The sequence below is a fragment of the Argentina silus genome (genome assembly GCF_951799395.1).
Source record: "Argentina silus genome assembly, chromosome: 7".
Lineage (NCBI taxonomy): Eukaryota > Metazoa > Chordata > Actinopteri > Argentiniformes > Argentinidae > Argentina > Argentina silus.
Window position 1 is genome coordinate 24,328,773 of NC_139661.1, and position 17,705 is coordinate 24,346,477.

The 17,705-nt window shown below is 46.0% G+C and overlaps 1 protein-coding gene across 1 annotated transcript in view; it reads left to right on the top strand.

The window, feature by feature from the left end:
- The window catches only part of ssh1a (slingshot protein phosphatase 1a), a 29,262-nt gene extending 16,751 nt beyond the window's left edge, over positions 1-12,511 (top strand). The window contains exons 4-15 of the mRNA XM_083673912.1: positions 2,694-2,758; positions 3,244-3,365; positions 3,581-3,649; positions 3,961-4,026; positions 4,314-4,508; positions 4,666-4,759; positions 5,158-5,286; positions 5,509-5,555; positions 5,771-5,917; positions 6,378-6,578; positions 6,667-7,372; positions 7,611-12,511. Of these exons, the coding sequence (XP_083530038.1) occupies positions 2,694-2,758; positions 3,244-3,365; positions 3,581-3,649; positions 3,961-4,026; positions 4,314-4,508; positions 4,666-4,759; positions 5,158-5,286; positions 5,509-5,555; positions 5,771-5,917; positions 6,378-6,578; positions 6,667-7,372; positions 7,611-8,774 (3,005 nt within the window). The 3' untranslated portion in view covers positions 8,775-12,511. The remainder of the gene's footprint in view (positions 1-2,693; positions 2,759-3,243; positions 3,366-3,580; positions 3,650-3,960; positions 4,027-4,313; positions 4,509-4,665; positions 4,760-5,157; positions 5,287-5,508; positions 5,556-5,770; positions 5,918-6,377; positions 6,579-6,666; positions 7,373-7,610) is intronic.
- The last annotated feature ends 5,194 nt before the right edge of the window (positions 12,512-17,705 follow it).

The window sequence follows — 17,705 nt, forward strand, 5'->3', positions numbered from 1 at the left end:
TGTTTTACTGCATCTGTTCTGCTGTCGTCCACTGTCCCAAATCAATATGAATGTTTAGTCCTAAGTGTGTGTTTTGGAAATAACTAAGCTGTCTGTGATGGGAGTTTATTGCCCACCATGTGCTCATCATAGTGCCACTGATAACTTCGCTGCACTTCTATCCCCCTATGTACATTCTGAAGTATTAATAATGGGTGATGTTAACCTAGACTGAATGTCTCAAACCTCAGATAAACACACATGCGATGGCTTACAACGATCACAGTTAATCTATAAGTTAAAGTTCACCCTGCTAGACATCATCCTAACAAATAGGCCTTATAAATATATATCCAGTGGAGTTTTTTCTAATGACATCAGCAATCACTGTCCAATATTAGAGTATTGGAGATGACAGAATAAAAAAATGTGCTCCACACTTCCTTACAAAAATACATTTTAATACATTTTTAACAGGCAGGATTTTTGATCTTCATTGATCTAATCTTTCCCTTATAAGCTGCATACCTGACCCCGATTTGGCTCTAGAACATTTCTCATCTATATTTATATCTCTGGCAGACAAACATGCCCTCTTTTAAACGCCTTAGAATTAAGAATAGAACTAGTCCTTGGTTTTCCACAGAACTTTCAGATCTCCTTTTGTTGAGAAACCAAGCCTGGGCCAAAGCTAGAAAAACAGACTCAGCAGCTGATTGGCAGGTTTTCAGACAACTGAGAAGTAGATGCACCTCATCAATTAAGAAAGCTAAATCAAGCTACTTCCTAAGTGCGATCTTGGTTTCTGCTGGTGATCCTACACATTTTTGGAAAACAATTAACGCCCTGAAGCGTGGAAATTCCTCTTCCTCCCTACCTAAAGAAGTTTTATCAGACTCTGGCCTCATTACAGAGAAAATGTAGATAAGTAATGATTAATTAGCATTTTATCTCGGCAGGCTTTTTATTTGAGAGAAATGGTGTGGCTGACCCCGGTCAGATGGTCGACTACGCTCCCATCTCCAGCCCCCAGTTGGCTTGATGGGAGATCAGTCAACTACTAGCGAATCTTTGTTTTAATTTCAACAATTTTCTACTTGTGATGTACTAGATGCCCTGCATAAAATTGATGTAAAAAATCAATTGGGGCTGATCTGCTTGATCCAGGCCTATTGCAGCTTTCGGCCCCCCTGGTTGCAGACTCGTAGATGTGTTAAATTGTCTAGATCAGAGAAAACATTGTGCTGCCTTATTTATAGACCTCTCTAAGGCATTTGATACCGTCGACCATTACCTGCTCATTCAGAGGTTGTCTGAAATAGGCCTGGATCAGGCTTCATGTAGACGGTTTGAAAATGGACAGAACACATAGCGTCTTAACTGACGGTGTTAAATCAGGTCCCACAAAAGGGTGTCCCACAAGGATTGATTCTTGGTCTGCATATTTTTACTATTTACTTTAACAATATTGGATTATCTGTAAATAATTGTAACCTGCATCTATATGTCGATGACACTGTTCTATATGCTATTGCCCCCACAATTGACGTGTCTTTCTGAGCTACAGTCTGCATTCGCTGTCCAGCAGAGCATTCACTGTCCAGCAGAGCATTCGCTGTCCAGCAGAGCATTCGCTGTCCAGCAGAGCATTCGCTGTCCAGCAGAGCGTTTGTTGGGCTGAGGTTAAAGTCCCATATATCTCTTCATTACTTCCCTTTTGTGTATAAAGCCCTACTACTCGTTCTCAGAGTTGGTTAACTCCTGAGGTTCATCGGATCTCCACTGAATTGGGTAAATCCACTTTTAGTTTTTAGTTTTGGTAAACCTCAAAGCTCGAACAATTTACAAAAAGTTGGTTGTTCTGCTGCCACTCGGGCAATTTAACATTTTGATTCAGGACCTCTTTGTTGGAAAAGGTGTTTGTTTTTCTTGATTGTGTTTTATAAAGTTGTAATTTTGGATGATGTATGGTTGTAAACTGTGTGTATGCAGGGCTCCCTGGTCAAAGAGACCTTGGTCTCAATAGGACTCTAACCCTAACCCTAACCCTGATAAAAAAATAACGGTTAAATAAATCAAATCTCTACGTTTCTCAACTCGGCGGTTAATGCGTACATATCCCGGTTGGATCATTGATAGCTAACTTGCTAATGAATGAAAGCTGCTGAATGAGACACACAGGTTTACATACAGACCATCAGAATCTATGTGATGCATTTGATTGACATGTCAATGATGAGTGCGCATTTTGTGACACAGCGTATCCTGCGTGAGTTTTGACTGTCTTGACTTCCATTGGTCCATGGCGTCAACCACTGAGTTGGAAATGTATAGATTAACTGGTATATGTATACATTTAGGGTTAGGTTTTTCACAAATTTCCCGTAACACATCCAATCCTCTCAAACTCAACACTAGGGAGCACTGTTTCTTCATTACCCGGCTCTGAAGTAGGCCAACCCTTTATCCTTACCTGACACCATCCCTTAGTGCCTTCAAGTACAGTGGATTACATTAAGTTGTCATTCAGATCCTCACTCAACACTGCCCACAGTATCTGTCTTCTTCACTTTAGTTTAGTTTCATGTCAACATTTCTTTTGTATGACTAAGATGTAATTATAAGCGCATAAAACAACAGTTCTCTGATGACACTGTCCAACCAGGTGTTGCTATGCATCTCTTTGTTTATTTTACGTTCTTCTCTCGTAACAGGTGACTTACCTCAGCACCTGCAGGTGATGATAAACATTCTTCGCTCAGAGGACAGAATCAAACTGGTAGGAGACAATACACACACACACACACACACACACACACACACCTCACTGCCCTGACCAGTGACTAACCACCTGGCACCATGTCATAGGCAACCTGCCTGAATGCTTTTTATTGTGTACTTAAGACTCTCGTTCGCTCACTGTAATTATGAGCTCATGAGAACATGTTTGAACACACACAGGAGAGCATTACCAAGTGTTTCCATGGTGTCTGTGAAATGGAGAGTTTTTTTACTTTATATTACCTACCACTATGTTCTCACACTCAAGTGGAATGATACCTCCCATGTATTTTGTTTTGACTGGGAGAAATGGCATGAGAAGATAGGAATTGCAGTGTGTATGTTTGGACAGTGTGCGATCACCTTTTTGTGGTGTTATGCTTCTGACGTCAATTGGTGTGTACTGGTGTGCCTGTTTGCATTGCATGTGCCTGCAGGGGTGCGCTTGGAGAAGTTGATGATTCTGGTTTGTCCTGAACACAGGCGGTGCGGTTGGAGAGCGCGTGGTCGGACCGAGTGCGGTACATGGTGGTGGTGTACACTAGTGGAAGGCAGGACACAGAGGAGAACATCCTGCTGGGGATGGACTTCACCAACAAGGACAGGTATGCACAGGCCAGCCCCTGACTGTGTGTCTCTTCACTTATTAGTGAGTATAGATAATTATTATTAGTGTGTCCTTTATGCCAGATGGTCCAACACCTTTTACTTACAAATGGGAGACTCAGAGTTTGGCCCCTGTTGGAGTCCCTTTGGAGAAGGATCCAGATGCTGTGTGTTCAGATCTGCTGGGTAACTCTGCTTTTTGTTTCCTCCACAGTAAGAGCTGTTCCATCGGCATGGTGCTGCCTCTGTGGAGTGACACCAAGATCCATCTGGATGGAGACGGGTGAGTCCCCCTTGTCAGACCGCCCCCTGCTGGCTATCCAGGAGAGAAGCAGCACTCCAACAACACAAATGCTGTTATAAGTTATATGTTATAAATCATATGACAAGTTATGACCAGCCATTTGACTGACCCTAAAGTCAATTCCTGCTGAAATAGTTTATTTGTCCGTCTACCTCTAGATGTTTGTCATGTCAGTTCTTTATTTTTGGCAGTCATTGATGTTTTGGTGTGGTTATTCATGTCTCTGTGGTTAGTGATATGAATCAGATTATACTAAGAGAGAGTAATCACCTGATTTCTGTCTCCCTCAGGGGTTTCAGTGTGAACACTGCAGGCCGGAATCATGTATTCAAACCTGTGTCTGTACAAGCAATGTGGTGAGTACATAGAAACCTAGGTGGTCAACATAACAACTGGAGCTGAACATACGGTTTAATCAATTCATACTTGCAATACTGATTTACTCTGCCATCTACTGGTGTGGAGATGCAGGTGCACATATTCAGTTACATGGTATTTGACCTGATTGCTACGTCAATTGACTTACTACCCTTAAGAGCCTAATAGTACACAAAATTCAGCTTTAAAAAAGATTGAATGATAGATTGATGATAAGTTGATTCTAGTTCACACTGACCAGTGCCTCTCTCTAAACCCTGTTTAGGTCAGCTCTGCAGATCTTGCATAAGGTGTCTGAGGTGTCTCGCAGGCACAACTACTTCCCCGGGGGCATGGCCCTCACCTGGACGGGCTACTACGAGAGCTGCATCGCCTCGGAGCAGAGCTGCATCAATGAGTGGAACGCCATGCAGGACCTGGAGACCACCAGGCCCGACTCCCCGGCCATGTTTGTGGACAAGTGAGTCGGCAGAAGTACATATTTCACTCCCACAGAATATGTTATGATGTCACAGTAATACTGTACAATTCATCCTTAATCAGTGTGATGTCTGGAGATGTGCTGTTCTATATTGACCCAAAGGACAGGATGATGATCAAGTCTTTGTCTTTGGCAGGCCCACAGAGAGAGAGCGGACAGAGTGCCTTATCAAAGCCAAACTCAGAAACATCATGATGTTCCAGGATCTGGAGAATGTCACCTCCAAAGAGGTGAGCATAGCGGAAAGAGAAGCTAAATACATATTGTACACAATCAGAATCTAAATGCTTGAGATGTAAGGACTGGGTTAGAGATGTAAGGACCCTAACCCTAACCCTAACCCTAACCCTTGAGATGTAAGGACTGAGTTAGAGATGTAAGGACCCTAACCCTAACCCTAACCCTTGAGATGTAAGGACTGAGTTAGAGATGTAAGGACCCTAACCCTTGAGATGTAAGGACCCTAACCCTTGAGATGTAAGGACCCTAACCCTTGAGATGTAAGGACTGAGTTAGAGATGTAAGGACCCTAACCCTAAGGACTGAGTTAGAGATGTAAGGACCCTAACCCTAAGGACTGAGTTAGAGATGTAAGGACCCTAACCCTAAGGACTGATTGTCCCCTCAGATCCGTAACGAGCTGGAGCAGCATATGAACCGCAACCTGAACGAGTACAAAGAGTTCATCGACAACGAGATGCTGCTGATCATGGGTCAGATGGACAAGGCCAGCCTGATATTTGACCACCTCTACCTGGTTAGTTACTTTGAACTAGAGCAGCCAGGTGCCTCCCGAGCAAGACTATAACACAAAGAGGTTTATGGTATTGTTTGCACCAATGGAGGGCTTGCTGTTTTGTTGGTACTGCTAGCAAAAAAAGTGTCCTAGAAGATGAATATTTGGACAGCCATACAGTATGTGGAGGAATTGTTTTAGTTTTTCTGTGGTCATTTTGACATTATTCCACTTTTGTTGCAGGGATCTGAATGGAACGCATCCAATCTGGAAGAGCTTCAGGACACAGGGTCAGTGGAGCCTTTTTGATTTCTTTAGTTTCTTTCCTTTAGGCATTCAAGTCTCTAGCACTGTCAAACTCTGGAACTGAGGAACAAAAGTTGTCATGAGAAACTAAATGAGGCAAATTAATTTATGAAACGGCCATCTCCTCTAATGAATGAGTCAGAGTGGGATGGGATATTGGAGGAGGGCCGGACACTAACAACTCTGCTGTGTTCACCAGAGTGGGCTACATCCTTAACGTCACCAGGGAGATTGACAACTTCTTCCCAGGCACATTCTCCTATCACAACATACGGGTCTACGATGAGGAGGCTACCGACCTGCTGGCCCATTGGAACGAGACCTACAACTTCATCATGAAAGCAAAGTAAGTCATATTGGCCTTGAAACAGGAAAGAGATGAGGAAGCAGAGATGGAGGGAGTGATGACAAGCAGTTAACACTTTGGTAGTAAATGTAACCTCCTGCTGTCACTGAGGGTAAATGTAACCTCCTGCTGTCACTGAGGGTAAATGTAACCTCCTGCTGTCACTGAGGGTAAATGTGACCTCCTGCTGTCACTGAGGGTAAATGTGACCTCCTGCTGTCACTGAGGGTAAATGTACGCTCCCAGAACTCACAAAAAACTTGACAAGGGTGTTATTACTGGTGACACAAGGCGGTCTGTGACCAAGTTTTTGTAGACTAGGGGTACATTTAGGAGCTGAAGTTACCACTAGCAACCCGGAGACTGTCATTATGTCCTCACCTCCGTCAGAGAGAACGGTGGTCTGTGTGAGAGTCGGATTGTTCCTCACCGCTATGCATTCATGTATCAACGCCTACAGGAAGAACCACTCCAAGTGTCTGGTCCACTGTAAGATGGGTGTGAGCCGCTCTGCCTCCACGGTCATTGCCTACGCCATGAAGGAGTACGGCTGGTCGCTGGAGAAGGCCTTCAACTTTGTCAAACAGAAGAGGGGCATCACACGGCCCAACGCAGGCTTCATGAGACAGCTGGCAGAGTACGAGGGCATCCTTGACGCCAGGTATATTACTGTTAGAACCTACACATTAACTTCTGTTGGATGTGTGTCTCCAATGCTCCTCTTAACCTCGATTTTTTTACATTTCCAGTAAGCAGCGTCATAATAAGCTGTGGCGTCCCGACCCGTACTGTGAGCTCGCTGAAGGACAGCAGGCCACGGGCGAGTGCTGTGAGGGGGGGGAGGCGGGTCACCTGACCCCTGAGCCGGGGGTTTCCCCCTGCTGTGAGGGGGCGCTGGAGGACAAGGGTGCAGCACGCCTCTCCCCCTGCAGGAGACTGGAGGTAGACCCTGCCTACAACAACTACTACTTCCGCCGGCTGTCTGACTCTGCCCTAGACAGCGACCCGTCTACGCCAGTGCGTGCCCCTCCCCTCCTGGACATGGAGCGGGTCTTCATAGAGATAGAGGACGTGGAGCGGGACGCCCTGCTGGATGACGAGGCCTTCGAGGGGCGTGAGGGCCTGCCACTGCCCCACTTTGTGTCTCCCGGGGAGGGCACTGCTGCCCAGACCTGCTCACGGGGACCAGAGCCCCTGGAGGAGCTGCGTCTGAGACTGGAGTTCAGCACTGTGGAGGAGGAGGATGAGGAGGAGGCGCAGAAAGAGGAGGCAGAGATGGAGGCACTGATGCACACTGAAGGAAGAGGAGGTGATGGTGAAGCAGAGGAGGAGATGGTTCAGGACGTTGAAGAGGACGGGGAGAAGGAGGGCAATGGGCTGGACCTGGCCACCCTGAACCGCCTCAGCAATGACAACTCCAACAATAACAACCACCGGAACACCCTGCACTTCAGTGTAAGTATACTGGTTCCACATTCTAGTTCTTTCTGTAATTTGGCTGCCAATAGGACCTACAGATTAAGATGTAATGAGATTGAGATGGAAAAAGGATGACTGAACTACTAAAGTAGAGACCTTGTCAGTTAAAGCTCATGGAGCTTAGGAGGACCCATGCTTAGTGAGTATCTCCTTGTTCTCTCCTTGTTCTCTCCTTGTTCTTGCCCCGTGACGTCTTGTTTTCCCCTCTGTTTAGGATGCTACTCCTTCAAAGCCTCTCCACCCAGTCAAGCCTTCTGTCCTCTCTCATTTTGATGGCAAGCCTAGCCGGAGAGTGGATTCAATGGTCCTGGACACGGAGCTCTGCCTTAGCCCCACGACCCCCTCCAGGGTACCCAATGTCCCAGTGGAGGTCCCCAGTGCCACGCTCCCTCTCTCCTCCACCTCCTCTGACAGCCCCTGTTCCCCCACGCTGCTGCGCCCCTGTGGCCCTCTGTGTGACTGTGCCAACTGCCCTGCCCCGCCCTCTACAGCTCTACCTGAAGCCCACCATCGCCAGCACTTGGAGGGGCAGCCACAAGACTCACCCTGCCCTGTTGAGTCTGAGGACAGGGGTGATGTACCGGGGGTTGGGGCTGAGACTGAGGAGGTGAAGTGTTTCGAGGCCTCTGAGCCCGACCCTGCCCCTGAGCTGCTGAAGGTGGGTCTAGAGGAGGAGAGACCAGCAGTGGCCTGCTACCTGTCCCAGCAGCAGCAGGAGGCCCTGGTGCAGCTGCAGAGGTCTGGGCTGGTCCGCCGCAGGGCAGAGAGGCTGGAGCGGCTGTCAGGCCTGTCCCAGGAGGGGCTCCATCCCCTGGAGCCCCTGGACCCCCCCCTAGTGGCCAGAGAGGGCCCCAGTCGTGGAGAGGAGGATGTGGAGTTTTCAGCCTTCCCAGGAGACTTCCCCAAATCCCCCACTCCATGCCCAGTCCGCCTGGAGCCTCTGGTGGTGCCACTGACTAACGAGGCCCTGCTGGGTGCCGTAGGGTCTGGCGGGCTGACGCCCATCTCCTCCCCTCACGGCTCCACATTGACGCGCAGCTCCAGCAGTGACAGCCTGCGCAGTGTGAGAGGGAAACCCGGCCTGGTGCGCCAGAGAGCCCAGGAGATCGAGGCACGCATGAGGCTGGCCGGCCTCACTGTACCCTCGCGTCTCAAGCGCTCCAACTCACTGGCCAAGCTGGGCAGCCTCAACTTCTCGTCTGAGGACCTATGCTCTGTATGCTCCTCAGATGCAGGCACCCTCCTGCTCCTCTCCCTCTCACCAGAGCCAGACCCAGGCCTAGAGTGGGAGCGCCACACCACCTCTGCCAGTGCCCAGGCCAGAGCCCGCAGTGACCAGGCCACCCCAGAGACAGCTCTGCCAGGGCCCAGGAGCTGACAGGAAGAATGGAGGTGCCCTCCTCCAACCATCCCTCCATCTCTCACTCGGAGACGGAGACGGAGAGGGTCAGACAGATTGTGGAGAGGGGAGAGTCTTAAAAAACAAATATGTATATAGAGTTATACATATATAAATAGACATTTGTATAATATGAATATATATTTAATATAAATCCATGTCATATTTAAGGAAAAACCCAAATATTACCTACAGACGGTATCTTGGTTAAAGGCTGTTCTTGCATGGAGCTCTATGAATGTGTGTGAAAAGATTAACCTCATACAGAAGAACTGGTCTCCAGCAGAAACTGTATTCATTCCTGTTCCTCTACCCGGTCTAGCTGTCCAGAGATCAACGGAACAGTCACCGCATTCATCACCATCATATTCTCAGCCTCTCAAGAGCACCTCTATATCTGAATTAAAATAATGAAAATAACAGGACTGTTTTTATCTGAAAGACATGACAATTCAGTTTACTTTCCCATTTTTTTCTGGTAGGAATTGTGATGTTTTTAGTGCTGTCTTTATTCTCCAATGACATTCGTTCTGCTACAGTATATTGGTCGGGAGAAATGCTGTGTAGGTGGACATTTCCACCACATGCTGAAAACAGAGAGGGGGAAGAGGGTTGTTGGTGTAGTTTACCACCATTCACCCATCTGACCAAGCAATGATGCAGCACGTAGACTGCCTTGTCTGGAAGTGTACAACATCGCTCCCTGAGAGGATCTTTCTCTCTTGTGTGACACAACAGGTGGAAAATCCTGTTACATATTCTATTTGTCTGTAGAGGAAAGTCTGCAAGATCTTGAAATGTTTGGGTTCCAGAAACGATCATAAGTGGGACAGCTATAGTTTGGTAGCCTTAAACCTGTACAGTAAGCAATAATCATTCTGATTGTTTTGCATTAATGAACTTGTTGTTTGACCGTAGAGACCTACAGTACACAGACCATCATTCACTCCTGTGGGTGTTGGACATCTTTTTACGCATTGACCCTTTGGAAAACTTGTCATCACACACAGCACCATTAGTTTGCAGACTGCAAAAATGCTTGGAGAAAAATGGCTGTACCATGTTACATGTACCATGTACCGTGTTTTAGGTCAGATTTATGTGATATTGCACGCACGATAACATTCTTCCTTTCTGACCTCACGTCAGTGTTACTGACTATCAGTTATCTACATTGCATAGAGTCCAGCAATCCCCTGCTTCTGAGCCGGTTCTGCAACCTAAGGAACATTTTGGATGAGCCTTATTGTCACAATGCATAATCCATTAGTGCTGCTTCCATGCTTCTATGTATATCAAAGCTTTCAACCTCTCCCTGTGTCAGCACTTCCGGATATCAGTCCATGTTCTATGGGACCATTCTACCTCTGGGACACTGCAGTGCTGTGGTGCATTTTATTTAGTTAGTGTAGAAATACTATCAGGTTTAAGGTTCATACTGTATGTTGCGTACAGGGTTGTCCATAGTATTTTGGTTCATAGTCTGAACTCAAATGGGGGTTAATTCAAACATCAGAGCCCATGCATGGACACAGCCAAAACTCCACTGAGATTGACAACAGTACAACGGGTACAACAGACGGTACAGCCAAATGTGTCAGTGAGAGCCAATCCCATTACCAACCCTCCTGCTGGTCTCCTATCCTGGCCAGCTGATGTACAAGGGTAGGATGCTCTTGTCCAGTTCTGCCCCCTCTCCTAACACCGACTTAGCCATTAGACTGTACTGTAGATGTAGCTGTGTTTACAGACAGCAGGGTTAAAGCCCTTTCTCGTGATTTTGCTTTGACTCTGTGGGTAACTGCTGGCTAACCTTATTTAGACTGCACTTGGCTGGTTGTTTAAGCTGAGAGAAGGGTTCACAGGACTCTGCTCTATTCACAGGACTCTTTTTGATCCACACTGCCCCTGTCATGCCCCTTTATTGCATCTAAGACTTTCTTTGAACTGAGTTACTCTGCAGAATCAAATTTGTGAGCATATGCATTGGGGTTGGGATCATACAGTGTCTCCTTTTGGTCACAGAGAGCGTTCCCGTCTAATCTTCCCTGTGTGACTCCCTGAGGGGTCACACCATTCCAGCTGTTCTGTCGTACCTCTTCCATCCCATATGTTCTAAATGATGTTGCTAGTCAGCTGGTTAATTCCACAGCCTGTTAATGTAAAGAATCGCCTTTTTTAGCCAATGTTTTGTTGTGCGTGTGCATGAGTGGTTCCATGGTTACTGTGAACTATTTGAGAGAAGTGAACATTGACTTTAAACACATGAATAGGTTCATATTGCACATGCATTTCTTCCACATGTATACGAGCACATGAAGTATTTCCTGTATGTAAATGTGTTTGTACAGTAGATGACGTGACAGAAGATACTGCTGTATATTACTGTGTGTGTGTGTGTGTGTGTGTGTGTGTGTGTCCGGTGATGGAGAGCACAGACGTTGTTCTTCCAATTCACTCCACTTCTTGCGTGGACACACACTGTTACTGCAAGCAGTGTCCTTTTGTTTTAGTGTGTGTGTGTGTGTGTGTGTGTGTGTGTGTGTGTGAGAGAGCGAGAGATTTTTTTTATTTTTTGTATATATGCTATTTGATTGAAATGATGTGTCAGAGATGCTACAAGTTTTACTTTTGTTTAAAATGTGCCATCAGCTGTCATTTGGCCCAAACAGTCACCAATACATGAAGAGAGAGCTCCTGAGTTGACATCCTTACTGCTTCCATTACAAGGTGAGGCTTCAGTTGTGCTTCATGCTTGCTGTAGAAGATGTAGTGAACAGAGTGATGAAGGTGCTTCCCAGGGTCAAGGGTCGCGTCACCAGACAGCCAGGCTGCTGTATGATGTGTGCTGGCTGGTATACCCACACTTTGTCAAATGTGCGTGCCAATCTAATTGGAGCCTGTCAAAATGAATGCCAACCTCTGTGGTGTGTTTCTACCCCCTCCTGGTCTGCGCCACTGTGTGTCTGATGCTGCTGCTCACAGTGCAGAGGGTCATAGTGCTGAATGAGTCGGTATGTGAACCATAAGACCACCTCCATTTCATTCATGGACACATTAGTGCCTTACCCATGAGACCAGAGGCGTGGAGCTGTGTGGTGGTGGTGGTGTGGCACTGCCAGCTTTGCAGAGTATTTGAATGAAAGGGTAAAGGTCAATCATGGGATGGCGCTCCTTTTCAGTAGTGGTCCGTATTTTTTTTATTGTTATATTTGTTTTGTCTAATGGTAGATAAACGGATAAAACAGGAAGGTGAAGCCGAGTGTTCCTGTTTTAGCCTTTCTGAACATTGTTCCATGTAAAGAGAGAGAAGAGTCATCTCTTCTGTAGATCATCACATCCACGTCCATCAGGGTCGCCAAGGTGGGATGTTTGATTCCAAACTTATCCGTGCTCTTTGAATTGTGGGAGAAGACCAAAGTTGTGGGTGTATTAACTAGTTAGACACCGTTGAAGCTGTTTAGGACACTATGAGAATCATGATAATGTCAAACATTAGTGTCAGTCTGTGTTCTCTGTTGCACCTTTGGGAGAAAAGAAAGAGATATGAAGTGGTCATATCAGGATGAGCTCATATCACCAATGGATTTCTGAAGCTTCTCAGAAGCATTAAGTCAAATTTGTGACGAAGATCACAGCGATAGGTGGCTCCACTGTTTTTGTTACCATTTTATTTTTTTATATTTAATTATGCAGTAACGTTTTGTACTGTACATTTGCTGTAGTTTGAATGCATATTGCACTTTTTTACGTTTGTTAAATAATGTACTGTATGTGTTTATTATGGAAATAAACGTTTTTTTCATGCAATTATGGGTTCCACTCATTTTTATAAGGCAAAAACATGTGGCTTTTGAATTTCATGTCATACTGTAAGTCCAAACTATTAGTGGTGGCTTTTTAGACAAATTAGAGCTACATCATCTCATTTGATCCTCTGGTTACAGGCACACACAGTTACACTGCAGAGAAGAGGCATGTGGTTTCATAATCAGTGCCTTGCCATAATATTTCATTTCTATTGACACTGAACATGGAGTCACAAAGGGAGATAGGGTAATGAATACTCTGTGAGAATAATCTGTGACACTGAGAAGACGGTGCTCTGATTGTATGATACATATTTAAATACTTTTAACAGCTAAATATCACTAAAGTGCCTAGGTCAAGACTGCACGGTTGGCTGTGGTGGCCTGCATCCTGAAACGGAATGACATCATAATGCCCCCATCTGAATACCTTGGCAGGAGTGTGGCGTTCTAACAGCCAGATTATGTAACGTTTGGCTGGCGCTCCCAGTTTGCATGACATCAATGAAGCACTGTAGCTGCAGGCACTGGTTCCTCCTGGCCTGTATGTGTGATTAATGATGGACCGTTCTTAATAAAATGGCATGTGTGTAGAGGCGTATGTAGGGGGCGGAGTCCTTCTGACATTGCAACACTGAAAGCCTTTGTTAAGTTCTGACTTGCTATTTCTTAAGCTGTGTAAAGATAGGCCACAACAGGGGAGGTGAATAGGAATCACAACCTTTAGATTCTACATAGAATACTGGGTGAAAACATTAGACTTTTATTGTATTATGGGATGTGATGACGTCATCACCTTGGACTGTCAGGTAACTGCATGTTGTCCTTTGAACAATTTTGACCTGAGCTCAACGACAAAATTGCAGTTTGAGTTTTACTGAGTAAGAGGTTCCCAATGATGGGAGAGACGAGGCAGTAAAATGAGAGACAGGGTCATCTTAGGTCCCCAGACAGAGACAGGGTCATCTTAGGTCCCCAGACAGGCAGTCTGACTTATTTAGCTTTTAACAGGATCAACGATGCAGCCGGCCAACTGCCATGACCTCTGATTTTAGAATGGGGGAGGATGAGGCTGTTGGGAGGGGGAGGATGAGGCTGTTGGGAGGATGAGGATGAGGCTGTTGGGAGGATGAGGCCTTGGCGTTATATTGTGATGACTCAACCTCCCTGGAGCATCATATCATGCTGTTCAAACACAAACAGGCAGCGGTCGCCAACGGTGGGTTTTGGGGGGACTGTGGCTGTCTGCACAGCAGCCCTCTCAGACTCAATGCTAGCTGGATGTCGGCCTGCCCCTTCTCCCCCCTTCTCCCCCCCTCTCTCCCCCTCCACCCCCTCTCTCCCCCTTCCTCCCCCCTCTCTCCCCCTCCTCCCCCTCTCTCCCTCTCTACAGCATGTTGCTGGTGAATTCTTGGCTGCCATACCTCCCCCTTTGTTTTATTATCTGAGTAAGTATCCTGTTTTGGATGTTTCTATGGAGACTGGTGGAAAAACAGAGACATTTCTCAGCCATTGTTCGTTTCTTTCACCTCCCTCCTGGTTAGTCAGGGGCCTTGGTTTGCCATTACTCCAGCCTCAACCTACAGACGAGATGAACATTAACTCTCTGACAGGAACACACTCGCATTGTGAGCCTTTTCTTTTACACAGAATTGGGCAAGGAAGAGGACCTTCCTCATCATAACACTGGAGAGGTTAAGGAGTTCTCGAGCTCATGGTGTCAGCAGGACCTGCATCCCTCCCTCCTCATAGTCTGCAGAGCCAAACCTCTCACTGTGTTTCCTTGGAGACTGACAAGAAACCACCACTCTTTGTCTGTGCCCAATTCAATGTCAAAAACAGTTACGATAACTTAATATTTTCTACTATATCTAAATATGTTCCAAATCAGGTCCTTGTGGAGTATTGTGTGTACTGGTTTCATTTCAACTGATCCATTAACTCTTGATTCGATCTCAAAGGACCTACCTGGTGAAACTAGATTCTGAGTTCCGAGATTAACCAGGCCAGAATCAGGCTGTCAGACCTACTGTATCCAGTAATTAACCTGTTCAATCAGAGGATTCTCAAGAGATTAATCATAAAGGGGATACATTAGGGATAAATAATCACTAATCAATTTATCAATTTAGCTATGAAGATTCATTGATTAAAAGAGGTCTCGTCAATGTGCAGTGGGTATCTCACCACAGTATGAGAATGAAAAGCTGGGATCTCGGCCTTAATTGATCAACCTACAAGCGGAGGAGTCACTTATTGTATTAGTCAAATGTGGTGTGACATCACATGGCTAGAATATAAGCCTCTCATTGCTGGTGCATTTGAGGGAGGATTCAACATAACCAACCAACCAAACAGCCAACAAAGAAGCTGTGTCAGTCCTGGGAGAGCAAGCGGCTCAGTGACAGCTAACCGGTGAGTTCCGCTCTTACATCCACAAATACACACAAGACAGATCAATACCACATCCACCACACCACTACAGTAGCTTACAGAGGCCAGGCCTAGCCTCCTCTGCCTTTCACATCAGCAGAACATAGCATTGGTTATGGGTGAGCCGTTTGATACAGGATGCTGAAACTAGAAGAACTTTTTTTTCCAGCGTTTCTTGGCTTTTTGGTCTGTCTTCCCCTTCGGTGTATTACAGCAGTGGAGCACAAGGCCATCAAGTGATTTGCCTTAGGCAGTATGTGAGGAGGGTGGAGGACAATGGGGTGGTTGTGGCCTGGGATGGGAAGCCGCATGAGCAGGGGATTCTCCTCACGTCAACTGTGGTGCTGACGGGCCTGCAGGATCCTTAAGGGGTTGAGAATGATAGTCTAGTGAACAGAGCCTTGGATGTAATCAGTGTTCACATGATTTGTGTGTGAGGATAGGGTTAGGGTTAGGGTTAGGGATAGGGACAGTTATCCACACAAGGGGTCATGTCTGTAAATGCTTGATTTAAGGATGCTGAAGAAACACTCAATTCTAGAGCATAGCCTAGAATTCAAAAGATCGAATAGCATAGGTCTCAAAAGATCGAATGTACTCATCAAAGTATGAGAATCAGCTCAATTTAAGCTACAATACTAAACTGGACTGTATATATTGTACATTAAATCAAAACAAATCACACACACACACACACACACACACTTGGGTTTCAACATGGTCTACACAGCTCTGGGACTGTGTTAGGTAACGTGCCCAACCTTGTCTCTGGTGAATGTTCAGCGCTGTCATATGATAAGGAATGAGCCACTGCTGTAACAGAGAGGGAGAGGAAGGGCATTGACAGGAAACAGACTCTTGCTCCAGTGCTTTGTTCGTTAGGGTTAGGGTTAGGGTTAGGGTAGGGTTAGGGTAGGGTTAGGGTAGGGTTAGGGTTAGGGTAGGGTTAGGGTTAGGGTAGGGTTAGGGTTAGGGTAGGGTTAGGGTAGGGTTAGGGTAGGGTTAGGGTTAGGGTAGGGTTAGGGTAGGGTTAGGGTAGGTTTAGGGTAGGTTTAGGGTTAGGGTAGGGTTAGGGTTAGGGTAGGGTTAGGGTTAGGGTAGGGTTAGGGTAGGTTTAGGGTTAGGGTTAGGGTAGGGTTAGGGTTAGGGTTAGGGTAGGTTTAGGGTTAGGGTAGGGTCAGGGTTAGGGTAGGTTTAGGGTTAGGGTAGGTTTAGGGTTAGGTGCTTCATCGTTCTCTGCTTATTACTGCAGTTCAAAGAGTGACAGTGAGCTCAGTTACACGGTGGACAAACAAAATGACATCATCATAAGCAAGTGAAAGCCTAGATAACTTAAAATGTGGTGGTCAACACAATCAACCAAAAACAGATACTGTACCAGTTTACTGACATAATCTATATACCAGCTTCTGAAATATCTGGATAACTACGACAAAAGCATTTTTGTTAGATTTAGGTTTAGATTTCATACATACTTTAAGATATTAGCTGAACCATTAACAAATTGGGTATATGCAGAGATGCATTAAAATACTGTAAAGGGTGACATGATCATTTCTTAACAGTGGAAAATATTGGATATTTATATAGTATTGGACATACTGTAATTTAAGGGAAATTATCTCCTAATATTTCCTTATTGGCATGTATTGGTTACACTTTAAAAGTTGCCCCTATGCCTGTGTAGTAACATTGTTATTACTCCAGTTACACCATATGTACTGTAGGCTATTAACATGCTGTTACAGCCTACATTAATAATTGGTTTGTAATTTCATTGACTTGAGCAGGACTGTTACTTATTGAACTTGTGTAATGATGCCAACCGCTTAACCCTAACCCTAACCCAACCGCTTAACCCTAACCCTAACCCAACCGCTTAACCCTAACCCAACCGCTTAACCCTAACCCTAACCCAACCACTTAACCCTAACCCTAACCCAACCGCTTAACCCTAACCCAACCGCTTAACCCTAACCCTAACCCAACCACTTAACCCTAACCCTAACCCAACCGCTTAACCCTAACCCAACCGCTTAACCCTAACCCTAACCCAACCACTTAACCCTAACCCTAACCCAACCGCTTAACCCTAACCCTAACCCAACCACTTAACCCTAACCCTAACCCAACCGCTTAACCCTAACCCAACCGCTTAACCCTAACCCAACCGCTTAACCCTAACCCTAACCCAACCACTTAACCCTAACCCTAACCCAACCGCTTAACCCTAACCCAACCACTTAACCCTAACCCTAACCCAACCACTTAACCCTAACCCAACCACTTAACCCTAACCCTAACCCAACCACTTAACCCTAACCCTAACCCAACCACTTAACCCTAACCCTAACCCAACCGCTTAACCCTAACCCAACCACTTAACCCTAACCCTAACCCAACCACTTAACCCTAACCCTAACCCAACCGCTTAACCCTAACCCAACCGCTTAACCCTAACCCTAACCCAACCGCTTAACCCTAACCCAACCGCTTAACCCTAACCCTAACCCAACCGCTTAACCCTAACCCAACCGCTTAACCCTAACCCTAACCCAACCGCTTAACCCTAACCCTAACCCAACCGCTTAACCCTAACCCAACCGCTTAACCCTAACCCTAACCCAACCACTTAACCCTAACCCTAACCCAACCGCTTAACCCTAAC